The following is a 26,142-nucleotide window of genomic DNA, read 5'->3' as shown; positions in this document are numbered from 1 at the left end:
GTATGAAGAATTTCCTTTAGCAGTTCTTTTAGAGCAGGTCTGCTGGTGATTAATTCTTATTAGTTTTCTTTAATCTCAGAATGTCTTGATATTCCTTTCATTTCTGAAGGCTAATTTTGCTGGTTATAGGATTCTAGGTTAACAGTTCTTTTCTTTTACCACTTGAAAAATGTTGTGCCACTTCCTGCTAGCTTCCCTGGAAATCTACTGTCTTCAAATTGTTTTTCCCTTATACTTAATATATTATTTGTATCTAGCTCTTTTAAGATTTTTTTCTTTGTCTTTAGCTTTCAGAAATTTAATCATGATGTGTCTTGGTGTGGATTTCTTTGAGTTTATATCTATTTGGAGTTGCTTAGCTCCTTGAATTCTTGGGTTTGTCTTTGCCAAAATAGAGGATTTTTTTATTTCTTTGAATACTTTTTCCAGTTTCACACTTCCATTCTTCTGGCACTCTGAAGAGGAATACTGGATCTTTTGTTATGGTCCCATAGGTTCCTGAGTCTTGTTTACTGTTTTTTTTTTTAAGTCTGTTTTCTCTCTGTTGTTCATATTGAGTACTTTCTATTGTTCTATCTTCAAGTTTACTGATTCTTTCCTTTGTCCTCCCCATTCTGCCATGGATCCCATCCATTCAAGTTTTTTTTTTAACTTCAGCTATATTTTTCAGTTTCAGATTTTTCATTTGTTTCTTCTTTTATGTCCTCTATTTATTTGCTGAGACATTCTATTTTTGTTGATTTAAGCATGTTCATAAATGCTCCTTGAAGCACTTTTATGATAGCTACTCTGAAATTCTTGTCAGATAGTTCTAACGTTTGTGTCTATTTATTGTATTTTCTTATTCAAGTTGATATCTTAGTCATTCTTGGGATGATGAGTGATTTTTGATTGAAACCTGGACATTTGGCGTATTATGTTATGAGACTCTGGATCTTATTTAAATCTTCTGTTTAGCAGGCCTCTTGTGGCACTGCTCCAGTGGGGATGCCTCATTACTGCAAGTGCAGGTGAAAGTCCAGGTTCTTACCTTGGCCTCCATTTGTTCCTAGGGAAAGGGACTCCTTACAACTGCTAGGTGGGGTAGGAGTTCAGGCACCTCAGAAGATAAAAGACAAGCGATGGACTAGGAGAAAATATTTGCAAATCATATAACCAACAAAGGCCTATATCTAGAATATCTATAAAGAATTCCTAAAACTCAACAGCAAAAAACCAATCCAAATGTAAAATGTACAAAAGGCACAAACAGATATTTCATCAGAGAGCACATGAAAAGATGTTCAACATCATTTCTGTTATGGAAACACAAATTAAAACCACAATGAAATATCATTATACACCTATTATTAAAATAGTTTCAAAATTTTAAAAAATAGTGATGATACCAAATGTTGGTGAGGATGCAGAGGAACTGGATCACTCATACTTTACTGGTGGGACTATAAAGTGGTATGGCCACTCTGAAAGAGTATAGCAGTTTATTAAAAAGTTCAGTGTAGACTTACCATATGACTTAGCAATTACACTCTTGGGCATTTATCCCAGAGAAATGAAAACTTATGACCACCTTTTATGGTCACCTTTTATGAAAATGTTCATAAAATCTTCATTTATAATAGCCCCAAACTAGAAACAACCAAAATATCCTTCAGGGATGAGTGGTTGAATAAATTCTGTTACATCTATGGAATACTACTCAGCAATAAAAAGAGATGAGCTATTGATATATGCATCATCCTTGATGAAGGAATATAAAGAGGTAGCACAAGGAAGTTCTTTTGTGGTGAGGGGATAGTTCTGTATCTTGATTGTGGTGATGGTTACATGGATCTGAACATGGGATAAAATTGCATGGAACCACAGAGATGACACATAAAACCACACACACACACTAATACACATTTAAAAATGATGAAAACTGAATGAGTTCTGTAGCCTAGTTAACAGTAATGTGCCAATGTACATTTTTGTTTTTGATATGGAACTACAGCTATATAAGATGTCATCATTAGGAGATGCTGGGTGAAGTTATGAGTCTCTGTACTACTTCTGCAACTTCCTGTCAGCTTATAATTATTTCAAAATAAAAAGTTTTTAAAAATTCACAGTTGTCTGAGGTGATTTAAGTCTAGTTCTGCTGAAAGCAGAATATTAGGGAAAACCAATATTTGCCACCCCCCATCCCCAAAATATCACAACGTCAATGGAACCCACATGTATATACTAATAAAAACATCTGTATATCCTTTCCATTTCTTTGGTGTTTTTCCTTTTCTTTAAAAAATTACTTTTATGGGAAAACTGACAGTAATCAACAATTATCATTACAGGTAGTGCTGTGTTCCTAGTGCTATGCTAACTGCCCTTTTCCTGCCAGTGAAAACACAGGCAGATGAAATTCACATTCTTTACATACTTACAAGGATGCTCCCAAATTTGACCAAATGCAAACACATTTTCAAAAAAAAATTGCACAATTTTCCTGGTGATACATGAGTTTCAGTCAGACTCACTCTGTGGCAAAGATATAATGGGCTGTGTGTTGTGAGAATTGCGTGCTAGCTATAACTATCACTTTTTCTCCCACTCAAGAAAGTGTATTGGAATGCAAGTGAGGGGATTTGGCCTTATATGGAGAACCTGGAATCTCTTCAAAGTTATTTAAATTACTTATGCCATACTTTTCAACTGTAACTGGTTTAAGCATTGCATTTGAGAGTATCCATTTTAGGCTGCAAAAGTAATAAAATAATGTTGTCCCTGCCTTATTAAACTGCTGATGTGGCTATGGTATACAGGAAAAAATTCTGAATTTCAGGAGAGACCTGGATTTTAATCCTAGCTCTGCTGCTTACTGAAAAAGTCATTAAACCTCACAGAACCTGAGTTTTCTCAATTACAGGGATAATACCCATTTCATAGACTTATTTCATTCAGCTCTTACCTTTGTGAAAGGTACCTAGCACCATATCTGACTCATATAGCTGTTCACAAAATGTTTGTTTGCTGCAAAAGGTTTCACTCATGAAGGTGTCTTCATGCACCTGAAGACAAAGTGAATGATAAATATATAATAAAAATTATAAATACTGTGGTTTAAACTATAAAAATGAGGGGTTGGAAAATGGAAAGTGCCAAAAGTGCTGCAGGTTTTAGAGAAGGCATCATGATGGGAATGAGATTCAAAGTGGGTTTTGAAGAACAGAGAAGTGGAGGGGTAAATTGGTAGGGAGACCATTTCAAGTAGAAGCGGAAGACTGAGGACATATGCTCATATGGGAATCAAAACTGAGAAATTTATACTACTTGAAACCTGCTATTCTATTAGATTATATTTGGGAACTTATAAATCTTAAAGTTTTAAGCAATTTTTTCCATAGTGTTACATTTTAAAAGTATTCCAACATTTGCTGTCTATTTTAATGATATTGAATATTTGAGTACCTGCTTGGTTGCTAAGACAATTGTATACCTTACTTTGCAATCTTGATTGGTAAGGTTTACCTAGCTCCTGTCAGTTGTAGCTAAACTTAGGCTTGTTGATGATAAATTCTTTCTGTTTAATAAAGATAAATGATATAATAGTGGAATATTAACGAGAGCTGGGATTTCAGTATTTTTTTAAGTCTTATAAAATTGTTTTCACATGATATTAATGTATATGAATTTAATTTCTTCAAAGAAAGCTTTGCCAGTCTTACCAACTTGCTATTCCTAAATGATGCTTGGTGTTTGTAATAGTATAACTTTGTAGAAAATGTGAAATGTGAGTGATTGACTAACTTGTCTTGAATATATGAAAGCATTATACTCTTTCTTTCTTTCTTTCTTTCTTTCTTTCTTTCTTTCTTTCTTTCTTTCTTTCTTTCTTTCTTTCTTTCTTTCTCTTTCTCTCTCTCTCTCTCTCTCTCTCTCTCTCTCTCTCTCTTTCTTTCTTTCTTTCTTTCTTTCTTTCTTTCTTTCTTTCTGTGTATTCTCATGGAGAAATAGGTTGGTATTTGAAAGGATAGTTTGATATTCATTGAGGTTTTTTTTCTTAATAATGCTTTATTGGAGTATAATTGCTTTACAATGGTGTGTTAGTTTCTTCTTTATAACACAGTGAATCAGTTATACATATACATATATTCCCATATCTCTTCCCTCTGGCGTCTCGTTCCCTCCCACCCTCCCTATCCCACCCCGCAGGTGGTCACAAACCACGGACCTGATTCCCCTGTGTTATGCGGCTGCTTCCCACTAGCTATCTGTTTTACGTTTGGTAGTGTATATATGTCCATGCCACTCTCTCACTTTGTCACAGCTTACCCTTCCCCCTCCCCATATCCTCAAGTCCATTTCTAGTAGGTCTGTGTCTTTATTCCTGTCTTACCCCTCAGTAATTCATGACTTCTTTTTCCCTTAGATTCCATATATATGTTTTAGCATATGGTATTTGTTTTCCTCTTTCTGACTTACTTCACTCTGTATGACAGACTCCAGGTCCATCCACCTCACTGCAAATATCTCAATTTCGTTTCTTTTTATGGCTGAGTAATATTCCATTTGTATATATGTGCCACATCTTCCTTATCCATCATCTGATGATGGACACTTAGGTTGCTTCCATGTCCTGGCTATTGTAAATAGAGCTGCAATGAACATTTTGGTACATGCCACTTTTAGAATTATGGCTTTCTCAGGGTATATGCCCAGTAGTGGGATTGCTGGGTCGTGTGGTAGTTATATTTTTAGTTTTTTAAGGAACCTCCATACTGTTCTCCATAGTGGCTGTATCAATTTACATTCCTACCAACAGTGCAAGAGTGTTCCCTTTTCTCCAAACCCTCTCCAGCATTTATTGTTTGTAGATTTTTTGATGATGGCCATTCTGACCAGTGTGAGATGATATCTCATTGCAGTTTTGATTTGCATTTCTCTAATGATTAATGATGTTGAGCATTCTTTCAGGTGTTTTTTGGCAATCTGTATATCTTCTTTGGAGAAATATCTGTTTAGGTCTTCTGCCCATTTTTGGATTGGGTTGTTTGTGTTTTTGATATTGAGCTACATGAGCTGCTTGTAAATTTTGGAGATTAATCCTTTGTCAGTTGTTTCATTTCCAACTATTTTCTCCCGTTCTGAGGGTTGTGTTTTGCTCTTGTTTATCGTTTCCTTTGCTGTGCAAAAGCTTTGAAGTTTCATTAGGTCCCATTTGTTTATTTTTGTTTTTATTTCCATTTCTCTAGGAGGTGGGTCAAAAAGGATCTTGCTGTGATTTATATCATAGAGTGTTCTGCCTATGTTTTCCTCTAAGAGTTTGATAGTATCTGGCCTTATATTTAGGTCTTTAATCCATATTGAGTTTATTTTTGTGTATGATATTAGGGAGTGTTCTAATTTCATACTTTTACATGTACCTGTCCAACTTTCCAAGCACCACTTATTGAAGAGGCTGTCTTTTCTCCACTGTATATTCTTGCCTCCTTTATCAAAGATAAGGTGCCCATATGTGTGTGGGTTTATCTCTGGGCTTTCTATCCTGTTCCATTGATCTATATTTCTGTTTTTGTGCCAGTACCATAGTGTCTTGATTACTGTAGCTTTGTAGTGTAGTCTGAAGTCAGGGAGCCTGATTCCTCCAGCTCCATTTTTCGTTCTGAAGATTGCTTTAGCTATTCGGGGTCTTTTGTGTTTCCATACAAATTGTGAAATTTTTTGCTCTAGTTCTGTGAAAAATGCCAGTGGTTTGATAGGGATTGCATTGAATATGTAGATTGCTTTGGGTAATAGAGTCATTTTCAGAATATTGATTCTTCGAATCCAAGAACATGGTATATCTCTCCATCTTTGTATCATCTTTAATTTCTTTCATCAGTGTCTTATAATTTTCTGCATACAGGTCTTTTGTCTCCTTAGGTAGGTTTACTCCTAGATATTTTATTCTTTTTGTTGCAATGGGAGTGTTTTCTTGATTTCACTTTCAGATTTTTCATCATCAGTGTATATGAATGCCAGAGATTTCTGTGCATGAATTTTGTATCCTTCTACTTTACTAAATTCATTGATTAGCTCTAGTATTTTTCTGGTAGCATCTTTAGGATTCTCTATGTATAGTATCATGTACTGCAAACAGTGGCAGCTTTACTTCTTCTTTTCCGATTTGGATTCCTTTTATTTCTTTTTTTTTTTTTTTTTTTTGCGGTACGCGGCCTCTCACCATCGTGGCCTCTCCCGTTGCGGAGCACAGGCTCCAGACGCGCAGGCCCAGCGGCCATGGCCCACGGGCCTAGCCGCTCCGCGGCATGCGGGATCCTCCCAGACCGGGGCACGAACCCGTGTCCCCTGCATCGGCAGGCGGACTCCCAACCACTGCGCCACCAGGGAAGCCCCCTTTTATTTCTTATTCTTGTCTGATTGCTGTGGCTAAAACTTTCAAAACTATGTTAAATAATAGTGGTGAGAGTGGGCAACCTAGTCTTGTTCCTGATCTTAGTGGAAATGCTTTCAGTTTTTCACCATTGAGGAGGATGTTGGCTGTGGGTTTGTCATATCTGGCCTATATTAAGTTGGGGAAAGTTCCCTCTATGCCTACTTTCTGGAGGGTTTTTATCATAAACAGATGTTGAATTTTATCAAAAGCTTTTTCTGCATCTATTGAGATTATCATATGGTTTTTATCCTTCAGTTTGTTAATATGGTTTATCACATTGACTAATTTGCATATATTGAAGAATCCTTGCATTCCTGGGATCAACCTCACTTGATCATGGTGTATGATCCTTTTAATGTGCTGTTGGATTCTGTTTCCTAGTATTTTGTTGAGGATTTTTGCATCTATGTTCGTCAGTGATATTGACCTGTAGTTTTCTTTTTCTTGTGACATCTTTGCTGCTTTGGGTATCGGGGTGATGGTGGCCTCATAGAATGAGTTTGGGAGTGTTCCTCCCTCTGCTATATTTTGGAAGGATTTGGGAAGAATAGATGTTAGCTCTTCTCTAAATGTTTGATAGAATTCACCTGTGAAGCCATCTGGTCCTGGGCTTTCTTTGTTGGAAGATTTTTAATCACAGTTTCAATTTCAGTGCTTGTAATTGGTCTGTTCATATTTTCTCTTTCTTCCTGGTTCAGTCTCGGCAGGTTGTGCATTTCTAAGAATTTGTGCATTTCTTCCAGGTTGTCCATTTTATTGGCATAGAGTTGCTTGTAGTAATCTCTCATGATCTTTTGTATTTCTGCAGTGTCAGTTGTTACTTCTTCTTTTTCATTTCTAATTCTGTTGATTTGAGTCTTCTCCCTTTTTTTCTTCATGAGTCTGGCTAATGGTTTATCAACTTTGTGTATCTTCTCAAAGAACCATCTTTTAGTTTTATTAATCTTTGCTATCGTTTTCTTCATTTCTTTTTCATTTATTTCTGATCTGATCTTTATGATTTCTTTGCTTCTGCTAACTTTGGGGTTGTTTTGTTCTTTTTTCTCTAATTGCTTTAGGTGCAAGGTTAGGTTGTTTATTTGAGATGTTTCGTTTTTCTTAAGGTAGGATGGTATTGCTCTAAACTTCCCTCTTAGAACTGCTTTTGCTGCACCCCATAAATTTTGGGTCGTCGTGGTTTCATTGTCATTTGTTTCTAGGTATTTTTTGATGTCCACTTGATTACTTCAGTGATCTCTTGGTTATTAAGTAATGTATTGTTTAGCCTCCATGTGTTTGTATTTTTTACAGATCTTTTCCTGTAATTCATATCTAGTCTCATAATGTTGTGGTCGGAAAAGGTACTTGATACAATTTCAATTTTCTTAAATTTACCAAGGCTTGGTTTGTGACCCAAGATATGATCTATCCTGGAGAATGTTTCATGAGCACTTCAGAAAAATGTGTATTCTATTGTTTTTGGATGGAATGTCTTATAAATATCAATTAAGTCCATATTGTTTAATGTATCATTTAATGCTTGTGTTTCCTTATTTATTTTCATTTTGCATGATCTGTCCATTGGTGAAAGTGGGGTGTTAAGGTCCACTACTATGATTGCGTTATTGTCGATTTCCCCTTTTATGGCTGTTAGTATTTGCCTTACGTACTTAGGTGCTCCCATGTTGGGTGCATAAATATTTACAATTGTTATATCTTCTTCTTGGATCGATCCCTTGATCATTATGTAGTGTCCTTCTTTGTCTCTTGTAATAGTCTTTATTTTAAAGTCTGTTTTGTCTGATACGAGAATTGCTACTCCAGCTTTCTTTTGATTTCCATTTGCATGGAATATCTTTCCTCATCCCCTCACTTTCAGTCTGTATGTGTCCCTAGGTCTGAAGTGGCTCTTTTTTAGACATCATATGTATGTGTCTTGTTTCTGTATCCATTCAGCCAGTTTGTGTCTTTTGTGGGAGCATTTAATCCATTTACATTTAAGCTAATTATCGATATGTATGTTCCTATTCCCATTTTCTTAACTGTTTTAGGTTTGTTATTGTAGGTCTTTTCCTTCTCTTGTGTTTCTTGCCTAGAGAAATTCCTTGAGCATTTGTTTTAAAGCTGGTTTGGTGGTGGTGAACTCTCTCAGCTTTTGCCTGCTGTAAAGGTTTTAATTTCTGCATCAAATCTGAATGAGATCCTTGCTGGGTAGAGTAATCCTGGTTGTAGGTTTTTCTCCTTCATCACTTTAAATATGTCCTGCCAGTCCCTTCTGGCTTGCAGAGTTTCTGCTGAAAGATCAGCTGTTAAGCTTATGGGGATTCCCTTGTTTGTTATTTGTTGTTTTTCCCTTGCTGCTTTTAATATGATTTCTTTGTATTTAATTTTTGTTAGTTTGATAAATATGTGTCTTGGCATGTTTCTCCTTGGATTTATCCTATATGGGGCTCTCTGTGCTTCCTGGACTTGATTAGCTATTTCCTTTCCCATATAGGGAAGTTTTCAACTATAATCTCTTCAAATATTTTCTCAGTCCCTTTCTTTTGCTCTTCTTCTGCTGGGACCACTGTAATTTGAATGTTGGTGCATTTAATGTTGTCCCAGAGGTCTCTGAGACTGTTCTCAGTTCTTTTCATTGTTTTTTCTTTATTCTGCCCTGCAGTAGTTATTTCCACTATTTTATCTTCCAGGTCACTTATCTGTTCTTCTGCCTCAGTTATTCTGCTATTGATCCCTTCTAGAGTATTTTTAATTTCATTTATTGTGTTGTTCATCGTTGCTTGCTTCCTCTTTAGTTCTTCTACGTCCTTGTTAAATGTTTCTTGCATTTTCTGTATTCTATTTCCAAGATTTTGGATCATCTCTACTATCATTATTCAGAATTCTTTTTCAGGTAGACTGCCTATTTCCTCTTCATTTGTTATGTCTGGTGGGTTTTTACCTTGCTTCTGCATCTGATGTGTGTTTTTCTGTCTTCTCATTTTGCTTATCTTACTGTGTTTGGGGTCTCCTTTTTGCAGGCTGCATGTTCATAGTTCCCATTGTTTTTGGTGTCTGTCGCCAGTGGCTAAGGTTGGTTCAGTGGGTTGTGTAGGTTTCCTGGTGGAGAGGACTAGTGCCTGTGTTCTGGTGGATGAGGCTGGATCTTGTCTTTCTGGTCGGCACGTCCACATCTGTTGGTGTGTTTTGGGGTGTATGTGCCCTTATTATGATTTTAGGCAGCCTCTCTGCTAATGGGTGGGGTTGTGTTCCTGTTTTGCTAGTTGTTTGGCATAGGGTGTCCAGCACTGTAGCTTGCTGGTCGTTGAGTGAAGCTGAGTCTTGGTATTGAGATGGAGATCTCTGGGAGATTTTCGCCATTTGATATTACGTGGAGCTGGGAGGTCTCTTGTGGAGCAGTGTCCTGAAGTTGGCTCTCCCACCTTAGAGGCACAGCACTGACTCCTCACTGGAGCACCAAGAGCCTTTCATCCACACGGCTCAGAATAAAAGGGAGAAAAAATAGAGGATAAAATAAAATAAAGTAAGATAAAAGAAAATAATTAAAATAAAAAATAATTATTAGGGAAAATAAGATTTTTTAAGTAAAAAATAAAATATAATGGACGGACAAACCCTAAGACAAATGGTGAAAGCAAAGCTATGCAGACAAAATCTCACACAGAAGCATACACATACACACTCACAAAAAGCAGAAAAGGGAAAGAAAGAATCTATCTTGCTCCCAAAGTCCACCTCCTCATTTTGGGATGATTCCTTGTCTATTCAGGTATTCCGCAGATTCAGGGTACATCAAGTTGATTGTGGAGGAATAATCCGCTGTTCCTGAGGTTGTTGGGAGGATTTCCCTTTCTCTTCTTTGTTTGCACAGCTCCTGGGTTTCACCTTTGGATTTGGCCCCACCTCTGCGTGTAGGTCACCTGAGGGCGTCTGTTCTTTGCTCGGACAGGACGGGGTTAAAGGAGCAGCTGATTCGGGGGCTCTGGCTCACTCAGGCCTAGGGGAGGGTGGGGTTTGGATGTGGGGCAAGCCTGTGGTGGCAGAGGCCAGCGTGACGTTGCACCAGCCTGAGGCGCACCATGTGTTCTCCCAGGGAAGTTGTCCCTGGATCACGGGACCCTGGCAGTGGCGGGCTGCACAGGCTCCCGGGAGGGGAGGTGTGGAGAGTGACCTGTGCCTGCACACAGGCTTCTTCGTGGTGGCAGCAACAACCTTAGCGTCTCATGCCTGTCTCTAGAGTCTGCGCTGAAAGCCGCGGCTTGCGCCAGTCTCTGGAGCTCCTTTAAGTAGTGCTCTTAATCCCCTCTCCTCGTGCACCAGGAAACAAAGAGGGCAGAAAAAGTCTCTTGCCTCTTGGGCAGGTCCAGACTTTTCCCCCCAGACTCCCTCCCGGCTAGCCGTGGTGCACTAACCCCTTCAGGCTGTGTTCACGCCACCAGTCCTCTCCCTGCGCTCTGAACGAAGCCCGAGCCTCAGCTCTCAGCCCCCGCCTGCCCCGGTGGGTGAGCAGACAAGCCTCTCGGGCTGGTGAGTGCTGGTCGGCATCGATCCTCTGTATGGGAATCTCTCCGCTTTGCCCTCCGCACCCCTGTTGCTGCGCTCTCCACCGTGGCTCCAAAGCTTTCCCCCTCCGCCACCTGCACTCTCCACCAGTGAAGGGACTTCCTAGTGTGTGGAAACATTTCCTCCTTCTCACCTCCCTCCTGCTGGTGCAGGTCCCATCCCTATTCTTTTGTCTCTGTTTATTCTTTTTCCTTTTGCCCTACCCAGGTACATGGGGAGTTTCTTGCCTTTTGGGAGGTCTGAGGTCTTCTGCCAGTGTTCAGTGGGTGTTTTATAGGAGCAGTTCCACGTGTAGATGTATTTCTTATGTATCTGTGGGGAGGAAGGTGATCTCCACGTCTTAGTCTTCCGCCATCTTCCTCAACCTCCTGGGTTTTCTTTTGTATGGTGTTGGAGCAAAGGGATTTTTTTCTGGGGCAAATAGATCTATCAGTGTTGGGTTTTTTTTCCCCCTGAACGGTGAATCAGCTACAGATACTTGTAATTTATCTGCTTTTGAGATCCTTTTTTGCTGTATAATTTCAGTTTTACCATTATTTTGGTGAATAAATAATTTTACATATATTTATTGAATACCTGCTATATACAAAGCATTGTACTTATATACACAAATAACTACAGTATAAGGCAGTTTGCTGTAAGTGTTATGAGCTCTGTAGGATTTTAGATAATGGAGAAAGCATTTTTGAGTGGATGATCAGGGGCGATTTCATGGAGGCAGGAGCATTTGACTAATGCACATAGCTTATAAATGAATATTAACATGGCAGTCAGTGTGAGTTAGGAATCCTGAAATGACAGCTCTCCCACTGCCAAAGATTTTATCTTTATAAACTGGGAAAATCATTCCAATACTAGTAAGTGGTTAATATCTAAACATTCCCATAAATACTAATTTAAGGTAAATATTTGTACTTTTATGAATACATAATTTGCATATGATTGATAATTGCTGCTTTTGTTTTTAGGCTATGAATATTGTGGTTCCCTTCATGTTTAAATATGCTGTAGACAGCCTCAACCAGATGTCGGGAAACATGCTGAACCTGAGTGATGCACCAAATACAGTTGCAACCATGGCAACGGCAGTTCTCATTGGCTGTATGTTGGTTCTTTAATCTGTCTACAGGTGTTGACTTTCTTCAAGAGGGTTTCATCATATTTGAGCATATGACCTTTTCACCACAAACACAACTTAGCATTTTGGATGTTTGTTTTATGTGAGATTTTTTGTTTGATGTGTGGTTTTTAAAAAATTCTTTGTATGATATACTTTCCAAAAATTCTGTAATAAAAGTCTCATTTTCTAAGTTCTAAAAAACAATAACATGAAGTAAGACATTAAATTCATAACAACCGCTTCTAATAGTTAGGCTCCTTATAAGGTATTTTTTTAGTAAGGCTAGTTATTTTCTTGCTGTTGTTGTTAGCCGTTGAATAGGAAATTGCTACATAATGATATACCTGTATTAATGTGTTATTAAATTATATTCAATAGCCATGACACAAATCTACAATTTGTAAAGAACAGAATATAGTGCTTTGTGTCCCCATGCAGTAGAAAGGATACTTTATGAAACTCAGACCTGAGTTGGGGCATGCTTAGTCAAAGCACTTGGATTTTTCAGGATCTCGATTTTATCATTTGTTATTTGGGGGAATTGAATTAGATCACAAAACCTCAACAGATACTGTACATTTATCCACAATAAGGCCTTATGGGCTGCTGTTACTTGGAAAAATCTTTCAACATTTGGAATCTTATGGGAAAAAATAACAATGAAAAGTTTTCATGGTGGTGGAAAGATTGATACTCAGTAGGCTAGATATTTTCTAGGTTTCTTTTAGTGTAAGTATTCTGTGATATAGTCATTCATTGTACAAACATTTTCTGAGCCCTTGACGTTTTTATACTCCAACGATTCTAATATTTTTACACCCCACTTTTTCTTGATTGTATTGCTAGATGGTGTATCAAGAGCTGGAGCTGCCTTTTTTAATGAAGTTCGAAATGCAGTATTTGGCAAGGTAGCACAAAATTCAATCCGAAGAATAGCCAAAAATGTCTTTCTCCATCTTCACAACCTGGATCTCGCTTTCCACCTGAACAGACAGACAGGAGCTTTGTCAAAGGCTATTGACAGAGGGACAAGGGGTATCAGTTTTGTCCTGAGTGCTTTAGTGTTTAATCTTCTTCCCATCATGTTTGAGGTGACCCTTGTCAGTGGTGTTTTGGTAAGTAAAACATTTTTCATGACAAGCTTTTATCTTACATTCTTGTTAGTAGCTATTTAGTACTTGAAGCTTTTGTACTATTGCATGCTTATGATTTGAAAGCAAAATCCCATGGTGCCAGAAGGGTTATACAGTTTGTTTAATTATTTTTACACAAGCTTCAAGGGACTGTGTCCAAAGTCTTGATCATGTTATTATTGTAAAGAGCTGTTCAGTTCTACACATAGGTCAGTCATTTAGCTAGTGGTTGCAGTTTTTTTGTTAACAGACATTATGGTATATGGCTTTGGATTGGTATGCTCAGATTATCTAGGTTTCTTTCTATTCACCATTTGTAGCATTTTAGGCAATTTCATATTTTATAATTAAAAGTATGCATATAACTTAAAGTTGATTTTCTAAGGTATTTGTTTCCTCACTCAGTTTTTCATATATACAACTTTATACCAACATATTTTTTAATTAAAATCTTTGCGATTTGCTAATGTATATTATAAACTATTTGGCAAGAACAATGACTGTTTCTCATTTCTTCTTTTGCCTTCTCCAGTATTATAGATGTGGTGCCCAGTTTGCACTGGTGACCCTTGGGACACTTGGTGCATACACAGCATTCACAGTTGCTGTCACACGGTGGAGGTAAGGTATCCCCCAGAGGTCAGTCAAGGTTCAGAAATTAGTTATGCTTCTGTAGCAAACATTCCATGCCTATGCAAATCTTTGTCTTACAGAACTAGATTTAGAATAGAGATGAACAAAGCAGATAATGATGCAGGTAACGCTGCCATAGACTCGCTGCTGAATTATGAAACTGTGAAGGTAATATGTTTTAATTTTACTTTCCTCTTCCTTTCACACCACACTAAGGTTTGTTCTGCCATTTAATTGAATAGGTGCTGTAAGTTAGAGCTGCAGATTAGTATAGGATCTCTAGGTATGATGAAATAATTGTACTTTATTGTTTTTCTTTTGTTTAGAAATTGCCCTTTCTACCACATTTTTTGTGTGGCACCATCGGAATTTTACCTTCTGAATTAATTTATAAGTAGTGACAGTATGGTTAGCATCTTGATTCAGAATGCACACTAAGTTCTTGACTCTATCCCTCATACTGCCTAGCATAGTGTTTTTCACTAATTCATTTCATAATTCATTCATAATTCATTTCACTACTTCATTTATCTGTTCATTTTTCCATTTAACAAATATTACTGAATGCCTCTTGTGTGCAAAGCGCTATGCTAAGTCCTGTAATGGGGGAGGGTGGTAAAAACAATGATTACTGTTTGATCCTTGCCTCCCCAGAATTTGCTAAGCACTGGGAGAGTTAAAGTAAAGTATGCAAGTGGCTACATGAGAAAGGTGTAATGTGGTGGGGGCAATGAGAATTGTCAATTCAGAGTCCCAGAGGATCAAGGCAAGGCTTTGTGAAGGAAGTGCCATTGACAGCTTTTTTAGATCTGGGTTTAAATTAACTAGGCATTCAGTAAATGTTTGGGGGATGAATTTTATGGACTTTTCAAATACTGTCCATTGTGGAAAACTGCAGGAGTACCATAGTCCAATATATGGAAAGTCAGTTTTTAAAATGGTGTATGCAGTACAAAATTGTATCCATGAAAAGGATTCTAATCACTTAAGAGATTAAATTCCAATTATAGTTGTATGTAGTTACTATTTTTATGTATTTTGTAGTATTTTAATAATGAAAATTATGAAGCACAAAGATATGATGGATTTTTGAAGACATATGAGACTGCTTCATTGAAAAGTACCTCTACTCTGGCTATGCTGAACTTTGGTCAAAGTGCTATTTTCAGTGTTGGTTTAACAGCCATAATGGTGCTCGCCAGTCAGGGAATTGTGGCAGGTAATGGATATGTGGTTTTCACATTAGTCTATGTTTTACTTAACCTTTATAAAGATTAATGAAATAAATGTGTATATTAGTCTCATAAAGCATATTCAATAAGGTGCTATAACATCCTTGGAGTACTTTCATTTTTGTATCAGAATATGTTTTCTTGATTACATGATGATGTTTTTTTTACTTTCCTTTGTTTAACACTACAAGTTTAGCACTGGTTCTCTCATTGATTGGGATTACTGTTTGTGGGGCTACAACCTGATTCTTTTCAGAGTAACTTTCTTTTTAGCATCTGATATTTCTAATTTCTCTTGTAGACCTGGAAAGAAATGTAATTAATTTAGTATTTAGTCCAAAGGACTAAAATGCAAGCAGTCATATAAAAATTACTAGTAACCTTTTAATTTTTCTATTAGTTGTTCATTGCAAAACATTGCAAAAGTAAATAATATCTGTGCCTCTTTTCTGTAACCTGCTTGCTTAGTTAGGATTTATTCATTCACTGAGACCTTAATACATGGTTTATCAATTCCCGATCATGATATCCATTTGCTCCAATTTTTTAATTTATACTTTAAAAAACTTCTATTTTACATTACAAGGAACTTTCTTAGGAAGAAAGGAGAGATTTTCAGCCTTCTGTTTCTTTCCTCACTTAAGCCATTCTCTTTTACTTATATATTATGTGTCGTGTATGGGTGGGCTTTTGCCATTCCAGTTAGCATATATCTAGTTCCCTATTTTCCTAAATCATGGATTAAAATGCTTTGGAATTTGAGTAGGCCTAAGAGTTGCTGATTATGTACATTTTGAACTGTATTCCACAGTAGTAAACTGTAAACTTTTCTATCTTAAACTGGAAAGTTCATAACATCTAAATTTTTTTTTTCTACCAACTGCATATTAAGGTACCCTTACTGTTGGAGATTTAGTAATGGTGAATGGACTGCTTTTTCAGCTTTCATTGCCCCTTAACTTTCTGGGAACTGTATACAGAGAAACTAGACAAGCACTTATAGATATGAACACCTTGTTTACTCTACTCAAGGTAGACACCCGAATTAAAGTAAGTAACCTATATAGTACCTTTTTAAAAGCATATAAGCATCATCTCATTAATGGTATTATTCCGGGGGAATATTTTTACATTACCATATTAGCAAACTAATTTCTCTTTTGCAGGAATTGGGACTATCATGTGTATTAAAAGGCTGTTACAGCTTTTACTTCTGTGTTTAGAAACCTTACAGTATTAAGCAAAGAATATTATACCTAGAAGCTAAACTTTGTTAACTTCTATATTTGTACTTGCACCTGATTTACTTTTGCTAATAATGATATAAAATGTGATTGCCTCTCCTCACATTGTCAACCTCCTTTCTCCCCTGCCCACCATCCCTCTTTACCCCCAAAACAAATTTATCAGAAATCAAAGCATTTGGGATTTTTACCCTTAACAGTGAAGAGTGAAAAAACATTTTTAAAAGCATGCTTAGAAGTGGTCTAACTCCACTTATAAACCTCCTCCTTTCCCTTTATTTTCCTTTTTCTCTCTGTGAATTAGAAAATTGCATAGCTGTACTCTAGGAGGTGTGTAAAGTGGCTTTTTCTTTTCTCTTCCCTGCTAGGACAAAGCGATGGCATCTCCCCTTCAGATCACACCACAGACAGCTACGGTGGCCTTTGATAATGTGCATTTTGAATACATTGAGGGACAGAAAGTCCTTAGTGGAATATCTTTTGAAGTTCCTGCAGGAAAGAAAGTGGCCATTGTAGGAGGTAGTGGGTCAGGGTAGGTAATTTAGTTCTTTATAAAATTCTGCATTGTTGATTGCTGACTCCCATTGTAATATTTTTTTATGTGTCATAATAAAATGATGACTGTGGTTTAAAATAGGGGCTCCCTAATGCCAGTTGGAGCTACATAACCTTTCATTGTCTCCTATTTCAGGAAAAGCACAATAGTGAGGCTGTTGTTTCGCTTCTATGAGCCTCAAAAGGGTAACATTTACCTTGCTGGTCAAAATATACAAGATGTGAGCCTGGAAAGCCTTCGGAGGGCAGTGGGAGTGGTACCTCAGGTATTTAAAAAAAGAAAAAACTTATTTGGGGGAAGGTATATTGGGTTGGTGGATCTTTTACTAGAATCATTTGAATCCAGAGAGTCAGTATATGCTAATTAAGTTGGAAGTGTTAGGCCCTACAGGCCATATTCTGTTACCAAAAAGACAAAAAAACATGAATTCAAAAATCTTCATGATGGGAAGATTTTTTTAAGCCTTAGGAAGATAGCATAACATAGAGGAAAGAGCCCAGACTGGAGTCAAATAGAACAGAATTGTAAGCCCAGCTCTAACCCATATACATTGTATGGCCTTGGGCCTGAGTTTCCTCATCTGTAAAATAAGGATACCGTTTTCTTGTAGGACAGAATTATTATGGAGTAGAGATAATATGTGTAAAGTACCAAGTACAATGTCCATCACATAATTGTTCAGTAAATGAAAACTATTATTTTAATTTTGAGCAGTTTTTGGCAGAGTAAATTTATAAAAATTACAAAGCAGTCTGGCTGCCAACTTCAAGTTGCTATGCCTTGTTCCCACAGTACCAAGCACAGTGCCCGACCCATAGTGAGCATTTAACAAGTATTTGCTGAGTGACTTTAGGGGGAAACATAAGTTCAGAGTAAGATCTGAGAAGGTAAGAAGGAGGTAGCCTTACAGGATGTGAGTTTTTCTTATACTGAAAGCCAATAGAGAGACCTGGGAGTTAGTTGCAGCCTAGAATCAGAACCAAATCCCTGGGAGAACTGTAAGAAATGGATCAGACAGTTCCTTTTATGTAGCTTGTAAAAGGTCATCAAGTGATCTAACACATGCCACTCTGCCCTGTCCTCTCTTTCACTGAGAATCCCAAATTTAGTGTTCATGAGTCACTTAGGGAGATTATCAAAATTCCAACTCTCTTTCACACACCTTGGTTCTGGTTTAGGAGGGCAGTGGGGGCCCCAGAAACCTGCATTTTTGAATATGCCTTCTAGGTGATTTAGGTGATTCATAGACTATATGTTGAAAAACACTGACCTAAACCATATATGAAGTGAACTGAATTCTGGGCTGTTCCTGCTTAGGGCTCAGTGTCCTCATCCATTCTCTTGGGCTGTATAATAATTACCCTCATCGTTTTGAAAAATAAAATGTTTTATTCACTAAGGAAAAATATACATGGTCAATAAATGAAAGAAAAGATACTCATCCTCATTAGAAGTCTTAGTAATTAAATCAACAATGGGATACCATTTATCACCTATTAAACTGCTGAGGATTTTAAAACTCATAGTATTTAGTTTGGGCAAGGCTGTGTGAAATGGCTAGTCTGTTTTGCTGGAGGAAGCATACAACTTTCCTGATGAACAAATTGGCAGTATGTAGCAAGAGTCTGAAAAATATTTATACCCTTTATTACAGTAATTCTGCCTCTAGGAAGTTTTAGTAAGGAAATAAACAGGGAAGTGAACAGATTTTTCTATGCTAAACAGTTCATTATAGTGTTATTTATACCAGCACAAGTTGGAAACACTATAAAATCCAGTATTAAGTAGATGGTTAAATTATCAGCATAGGATCAAATGTCATACAGTCATTTTTAAATATCATGTTTGTAAAGAGTATTGAGTGTCATAGATAAATGCTCAGATACAAAGTTTGTTGAAAAAGAAGTTACCAAACAAAATGTAATATCTCAGTTTTATAATACTAAATGAATACATTATAACAGAAAAAATATTGGAGAAAATACAGCAACATGTTAATAGTAGTTATTGCTGGATGGTGGGATTATGGATTATTTACTTAATTTTTGTTTTACCTTATATTTTCTATTTCCCTTTTTTTAATATCTTTATTGGAGTATAATTGCTTTACAAGGGTGTGTTACTTTCTGCTGTATCAAAAAGTGAATCAGCTACACATATACATATATCACCATATTTCCTTCCTCTGCGTCTCTCTCGCACCCTCCCTATCCCACCACTCTAGGTGGACACAAACCACCGAGCATATCTCCCTGTGCTATGTGGCTGCTTCCCACTAGCTAGCTATTTTACGGTTGGTAGTGTATATATGTCCATGCCACTGTCTCACTTCGTCCCAGCTTACGCTTCCCCCTCCCTGTGTCCTCAAGTCCATTCTCAATGTCTGCATCTTTATTCCTGTCCTGTACCTAGGTTCTTCACAACCTTTTTTTTCTTTTAGATTCCATATATATGTGTTAGCATATGGTATTTGTTTTTCTCTTTCTGACATACTTCACTCTGTATGAACACACTCTAGGTCCATTCACCTCACTACAAATAACTCAATTTCGTTTCCTTTTATGGCTGAGTAATATTCCATTGTATATATGTGCCACATTTCTATGTCCATTCAACATAAGACACTTATGTTGCTTCCATCTCCTGGCTATTATAAATAGAGCTGCAATGAATATTGTGTTCCATGACTCTTTTTGAATTATGGTTTTCTCAGGGTATATGCCCAATAGGGGGATTGCTGGCTCGTATGGTAGTTCTATTTTTAGTTTCTTAAGGAACCTCCTTACTGTTTTCCATAGTGACTGTATCAATTTACATTCCCACCAACAGTGCAAGAAGGTTCCCTTTTCTCCACACCCTCTCCAGCATTAATTGTTTGTAGATTTTTTGATGATGGCCATTCTGACTGGTGTGAGGTGATACCTCATTGTAGTTCTGATTTGCATTTCTCTATTGATTAGTGATGTTGAGCATCCTTTCATATGTTTGTTGGCAATCTGTATATCTTCTTTGGAGAGATGTCTGTTTAGGTATTCTGCCCATTTTTGGGTTGGGTTGTTTATTTATTTTATTTTTTTGATATTGATGTGCATGAGCAGCTTGTATATTCTGGAGATTAATCCTTTGTCCCTTGGTTCATTTGCTAATATTTCTCCCATTTTGAGGGTTTTCTTTTTCATCTTGTTTATGGTTTGCTTTACTGTGCAAAAGCTTTTAAGTTTCATTAGGTCCCATTTGTTTATTTTTGTTTTTAATTCCCTTTCTCTAGGAAGGGGGTCAAAAAGGGTCGTGCTGTGATTTATGTCAAGAGTGTTCTGCCTATGTTTTCCTCTAAGAGTTTTATACTATCTGGTCTTACATTTAGGTCTTTATCCATTTTGAGTTTATCTTTGTGTGCGGTGTTAGGGAGTGTTCTAATTTCATTCTTTTACATGTAGCTGTCCAATTTTCATAGCTCCACTTATTGACAAGACTGTCTTTTCTACATTGTATATTCTTGCCTCCTTTATCAAAGATAAGGTGACCATATGTGTGTGGGTTTATCTCTGAGCTTTCTATCCTGTTCCATTGATCTATATTTCTGGTTTTGTGCCAGTACCATTCTGTCTTGATTATTGTAGCTTCGTAGTATAGTCTGAAGTCAGGAAACCTGATTCATCCACCTACATTTTTCTTCCTCAAGATGGCTTTGGCTATACGGGGTCTTTTGTGTTTCCATGCAAATTGTGAAATTTTTTGATCTAGTTCTGTGAAAAATGCCATTGGTATACAGATTGCATTGAATCTCTAGATTGCTTTTGGTAGTATAGTCATTTTCACAATAATGATTCTTCCAATCCAAGAACATGGTATATCTCTCCATCTATTTGTATCATCTTTAATTTCTTTCATCAGTGTCTTACAGTTTCCTGCATACAGGTCTTTTGTCTCATTACATAGGTTTATTCCTAGGAATTTTATTTGTTTTGCTGCAATGGTAAATGGGAGTGCTTCCTTAATTTCTCTTTCAGATTTTTCATAATTAGTGTATAGGAATGCTAGAGATTTCTGTGCATTAATTTTGTATCCTACTACTTTACCAAATTTGTTGATTAGCTCTGGTAGTTTTCTGCTAGCATCTTTAGGATTCTCTGTGTATAGTCTGCAAGTAGTGACAGTTTTACTTGTTTTCCAATTTGGATTCCTTTTCTTTCTTTTTCTTGTCTGATTGCTGTGCCTAAGACTTCCAAACATATGTTGAATAATAGTGGTGAGAATGGGGAACCCTGTCTTGTTTCTGATCTTAGTGGAAATGGTTTCTGTTTTTCACCATTGCGAACAATGTTATCTGTGGGTTTGTCATATATGGCCTTTCTTATGTTTAGGTACATTCCTTCTCTGCCTGCTTTCTGGAGGATTTTTATCGTAAATGGTTATTGAACTTTGTAGAAAGCTTTTTCTGCATCTATTGAGATGATTATATGGTTTTTCTCCTTCAGTTTGTTAATATGGTATATCACGTTGATGGATTTGCGTATATTGAAGAATCCTTGCATTCCTGAGATAAATCCCACTTGATCGTGGTGTATGATCCTTTTAATGTGCTGTTGGATTCTATTTGCTAGTATTTTGTTGAGGATTTTTGCATCTATGTTCATCAGTGATATTGTCCTGTAGTTTTCCTTTTTTGTGACATCTTTATCTGGTTTTGGTATCAGGGTATTCGCGACCTCGTAGAATGAGTTTGGGAGTGTTCGTCCCTCTGCTGTATTTTGGAAAACTCTGAGAAGTATAGGTGTTAGCTCTTCTCTAAATGTTTGGTAGAATTCACCTGTGAAGCCATCTGGTCCTGGGCTTTTGTTTGTTAGAAGGTTTTTAATCACAGTTTCAACTTAGTGCTTGTGATTGGTCTGTGTATATTTTCTGTTCCTTCCTGGCTCAGTTTCGGAAAGTTGTGCTTTTCTAGGAATTTGTCCATTTCTTCCAGGTTGTCCATTTTATTGGCATATACTTGATTGTATTAGTCTCTCATGATCCTTTGTGTTTCTGCAGTGTCAGTGGTTACTTCTCCTTTTTCATTTCTAATTCTATTGATTTGAGTCTTCTCCTTTTTTTCTTGATGAATCTGGCTAATGGCTTATCAATTTTGTTTATCTTCTGAAAGAACCAGTTTTTAGTTTTATTGATCTTTGCTATTGTTTCCTTCATTTCTGATCTGATCTTTATGATTTCTTTCCTTCTGCTAACTTTGAGGGGTTTTTGTTCTTCTTTCTTTAATTGCTTTTGGTGTAAGGTTAGGTTGTTGATTTGAGATGTTTCTTGTTTCTTGAGGGAGGATTGTGTTGCTATAAACTTCCCTCTTAGAACTGCTTTTGCTGAATCCCATAGGTTTTGGGTTGTAAAGTTTTCATTGCCATTTGTTTCTAGGTATCTTTTGATTTCCTCTTTGTCTTCTTTAGTGATCTCTTGGTTATTTAGTAGTGTATTGTTTAGGCTCCATGTGTTTGTACTTTTTACCTATTTTTCCTGTAATTGATATCTAGTTCCATAGTGTTATGGTCAGAAAAGATACTTGATACCTTTTCAGTTGTCCTTCATTTACCAAGGCTTGATTTGTGACCCCAGATATGATCTATCCTGGAGAATGTTCCATGAACACTTGAGAAGAAAGTGTATTGTGTTGTTCTTGGATGGAATATCCTACAAATATCAATTAAGTCCATTTGTTTAATGTGTCATTTAAACTTGTGTTTCCTTATTTATTTTCATTTTGGTTGATCTGTCCCTTAGTGGAAGTGTGGTGTTGAAGTCCACTACTATTATTGTGTTACTACTGATTTCCCCTTTTATGGCTGTTAGCATTTGCCTTATGTATTGAGGTGCTCCTATGTTGGGTGCATAGGTATTTGCAATTGTTATATTGACTTCTTGGATTGATGCCTTGATCATTAGGTAGTGTCCTTCTTTGTCTCTTGTAATAGTCTTTATTTTAAAGTCTATTTTGAGAAGACCTTCAGGATGGTGGAAGAGTAAGACATGGAGATTACCTTACTCCCCACAGGAACATAAGAAATAAATCTACATGTGGAACAACTACTACAGAACACCTTCTGAATGCTGTCAGAAGACTTCACACCTCCCAAAAGGTAAGAAACTCCCCGAGCACCTGGGTAGGGCAAAAGGCAAAAGAAAAAACAGAGACAAAAGAATAGGGACGGGACCTGCACCAGTGGGAGAGAGTTGTGAAGGAGTAAAAGCTTCCACACACTATAAAGCCCCTTCACTGGCGGAAATGGGGGTAGGCCGGGGGGAAGCTTCGGAGCCACGGAGGAGAGCATAGCCACAGGCGTGGAGAGGGCAAAGCAGAGAGATTCCTGCACAGAGGCTCAGTGCTGACCAGCACTCACCAGCCCAAGAGGTTTGTCTGCTCATCCACCAGGGCTGGTGGGGGCTGGGATCTGAGGCTTGGGCTTCGGAGGTCAAATCTCAGGGAGAGGACAGGGGTTGGCTGTGTGAACACAGTCTGAAGGAGACTAGTTCACCACAGCTAGCTTGGAGGGAGTCGGGCAATAGTCTGGAACTGCCAAAGAGGCAGAAAACTTTTCCTTGCCTTTTTGTTTTGCGGTACGCGAGGAGAAGGGATTAAGAGCACTGTCTAAATGAGCTCCAGAGATGGGTGCAAGCTGAGGCTCTCAGCATGGACCCCAGAGACAGGCATGGGATGCTAAGGCTGCTGCTGCAGTCACCGAGTAGCCTGTGTGCATGCACAGGTTACTGTCCACACCTCCCTTCCCGGGAGCCTGTGCAGCCCGCCACTGCCAGAGTCCTGTGATCCAGGGACAACTTTCCCAGGAGAACACACGGCACGCCTCAGCCTGTTGCAATGTCATGCTGGCCTCTGCTGCTGCAGGCTCGCCCCACCTTCAGTACCGCTCTCTCCCCCAGCCTGAGTGAGCCAGAGCCCCATAAACAGCTGCTACTTTGACCCCGTACTGTCTGAGTGAAGAACAGACACCCTCAGGCGACCTACACATAAAGGCAGGGGCAAATCCAAAGCTGAACCCCAGTAGCTGTGCGAACAAAGAAGAGAAAGGGAGGCTCCCAGCAGCCTCAGAAGCAGTGGATTAACTCTCCACAGTCAACTTGACGTACCCTGCATCTGTGGAATACCTGAATAGACAACAAATCATTCCAAATTGTGGTAGTGGACGTTGGGAGCAACGATATATATATTTTTTCATTTTTCTCTTTTTGTGAGTGTTTTTGTGTATGCTTCTGTGTGTAATTTTGTCTCTATAACTGCTTTTACCATTTGTCCTAGCGTTCTGTCTGCCCGTTTTCTTTTTTCTTTTTTAAGTATAGTTTTTAATTTTTCTCATTATTGGTGGATTTGCTTTTTGTTTTGGTTGCTGTCCTGTGCCTTTCTTTGTTTCCTTTTTGAATTACTTTTTAATTTTTTGACTTATTTATTTATTTTTTTTGCGGTACGCAGGCCTCTCACTGTTGTGGCCTCTCCCGTTGAGGAGCACAGGCTCCAGACATGCAGGCTCAGCGGCCATGGCTCATGGGCCTAGCCGCTCCACAGCATGTGGCATCTTCCCGGACTAGGGCATGAACCTGTGTCCCCTGCATCGGCAGGCCAACTCTCAACCACTGCGCCACAAGGAAGGCCCCTAATTTTTTTATTTTTAATAACTATTTTGTATTTTAATAACTATATTTTATTTTATTATTTCTTTTTCTTTCTTTCATTTTTTTCTCCTTTTTATTCTGAGCTGTGTGGATGCCAGGATCTTGGTGCTCCAGTAAGGTGTCAGGCCTGTGCCTCTGAGGTGGGAGAGCCGAGTTCAGGACATTGGTCCACCAGGGACCTCCCAGCTCCACATAATATCAAACAACGAAAGCTCTCCCAGAGATCTCCATCTCAGCGCCAGTACCCAGCTACACTCAATGACCAGCAGGCTACATGCTGGATGCACTATGCCAAACAACTAGCAAGACAGGAACACAAGCCCACCCATTAACAGAGGTGCTGCATAAAATCATAATAAGGTCACAGACACCCCAAAACACACCAACAGATGCAGACCTCCCCACCAGAAAGACAAAATCCAGCCTCATCCACCAGAACACAGGCACTAGTCCCCTCCACCAGGAAGCCTACACAATCCACTGAACCAACCTTAGCCACTAGGGGCAGATAGCAGAAAAACTGGGCACTACAGACTTGTAGCCTGCAAAAAGGAGACCCCAAACATAGTAAGTTAAGCAAAATGAGAAGACAAGCAAACACACAGCAGATGTGAAGGAGTGAAGTAAAAACCCACCAGACCTAACAAATGAAGAGGAAATAGGCAGTCTACCTGAAAAAGAATTCAGAGTAATGATAGTAAAGATGATCCAAAATCTTGGAAATAGAATGGAGAAAGTACCAGAACATTTAAAAAGGACCTAGAAGAACTAAAGAGCAAACAATGATGAACAGCATAATAAATAAAATAAAAAATTCTCTAGAAGGAATCAATAGCAGGATAACTAAGGCAGAAGAACGGATAAGTGACCTGGAAGATAAAATAATGGAACTAACTACTGCAGAAGAAAATAAAGATAAAGAATGAAAGGAATTGAGGACAGTCTCAGAGACCTCTTGGACAACATTAAATGCACTAACATTCGAATTATAGGGGTCCTAGAAGAAGAAGAGAAAAAAGAAAGGGAGTGAGAAAATATTTGAAGAGATTATAGTTGAAAACTTCCCTAATATGGGAAAGGAAATAGTTAATCAAGTCCAGGAAGTGCAGAGAGTACCATACAGGATAAATCCAAGGAGAAACACCAAGACACATATTAATCAAACTATCAAAAATTAAATACAAAGAAAAAATATTAAAAGCAGCAAGGGATTAGCAATATATAACATACAAGGGAATCTTATATAGGTTAACAACTGATGTTTCAGCAAAAAGTCTGCAAGCCAGAAGGGAGTGGCGGGACATATTTAAAGTGATGAAAGCGAAAAACCTACACCCAAGATTATCCAGGAAGAATCTCATTCAGATTCGACAGAGAAATTAAAACCTTTACAAGCAAGCAAAAGCTAAGAGAATTCAGGGCTTCCCTTGTGGCGCAGTGGTTGAGAGTCTCGTGCCAATGCAGGGGACACGGGTTCATGTCCCAGTCTGGGAAGATCCCACATGCCGCAGAGCGACTAGTCCCGTAAGCCATGGCCGCTGAGCCTGCGCGTCCGGAGCCTGTGCTCCGCAACGGGAGGGCCACAACAGTGAG

General features: G+C 38.0%; 1 protein-coding gene across 5 annotated transcripts in view; it reads left to right on the top strand.

The window, feature by feature from the left end:
- Window positions 1-26,142, top strand: part of ABCB7 (ATP binding cassette subfamily B member 7) — a 139,640-nt gene that overhangs the window by 77,923 nt on the left and 35,575 nt on the right. For 4 of the 5 annotated variants that reach the window (XM_027095653.1, XM_027095654.1, XM_027095655.1 and 1 more), the window contains 8 exons: window positions 11,929-12,061; window positions 12,927-13,195; window positions 13,746-13,834; window positions 13,927-14,014; window positions 14,891-15,065; window positions 15,971-16,128; window positions 16,691-16,854; window positions 17,014-17,143. In XM_027095653.1, the coding sequence (XP_026951454.1) occupies window positions 11,929-12,061; window positions 12,927-13,195; window positions 13,746-13,834; window positions 13,927-14,014; window positions 14,891-15,065; window positions 15,971-16,128; window positions 16,691-16,854; window positions 17,014-17,143 (1,206 nt within the window). The remainder of the gene's footprint in view (window positions 1-11,928; window positions 12,062-12,926; window positions 13,196-13,745; window positions 13,835-13,926; window positions 14,015-14,890; window positions 15,066-15,970; window positions 16,129-16,690; window positions 16,855-17,013; window positions 17,144-26,142) is intronic. The other variant, XM_027095656.1, reaches the window with a different exon arrangement.

This window comes from Aethalodelphis obliquidens, unplaced genomic scaffold (genome assembly GCF_003676395.1).
Source record: "Aethalodelphis obliquidens isolate GAN/ISIS:26980383/991018 unplaced genomic scaffold, ASM367639v1 scaffold92, whole genome shotgun sequence".
NCBI lineage: Eukaryota > Metazoa > Chordata > Mammalia > Artiodactyla > Delphinidae > Aethalodelphis > Aethalodelphis obliquidens.
The sequence above is the reverse complement of the archived record's forward strand: the minus strand, read 5'-3'. Positions and strand labels throughout refer to the sequence as shown.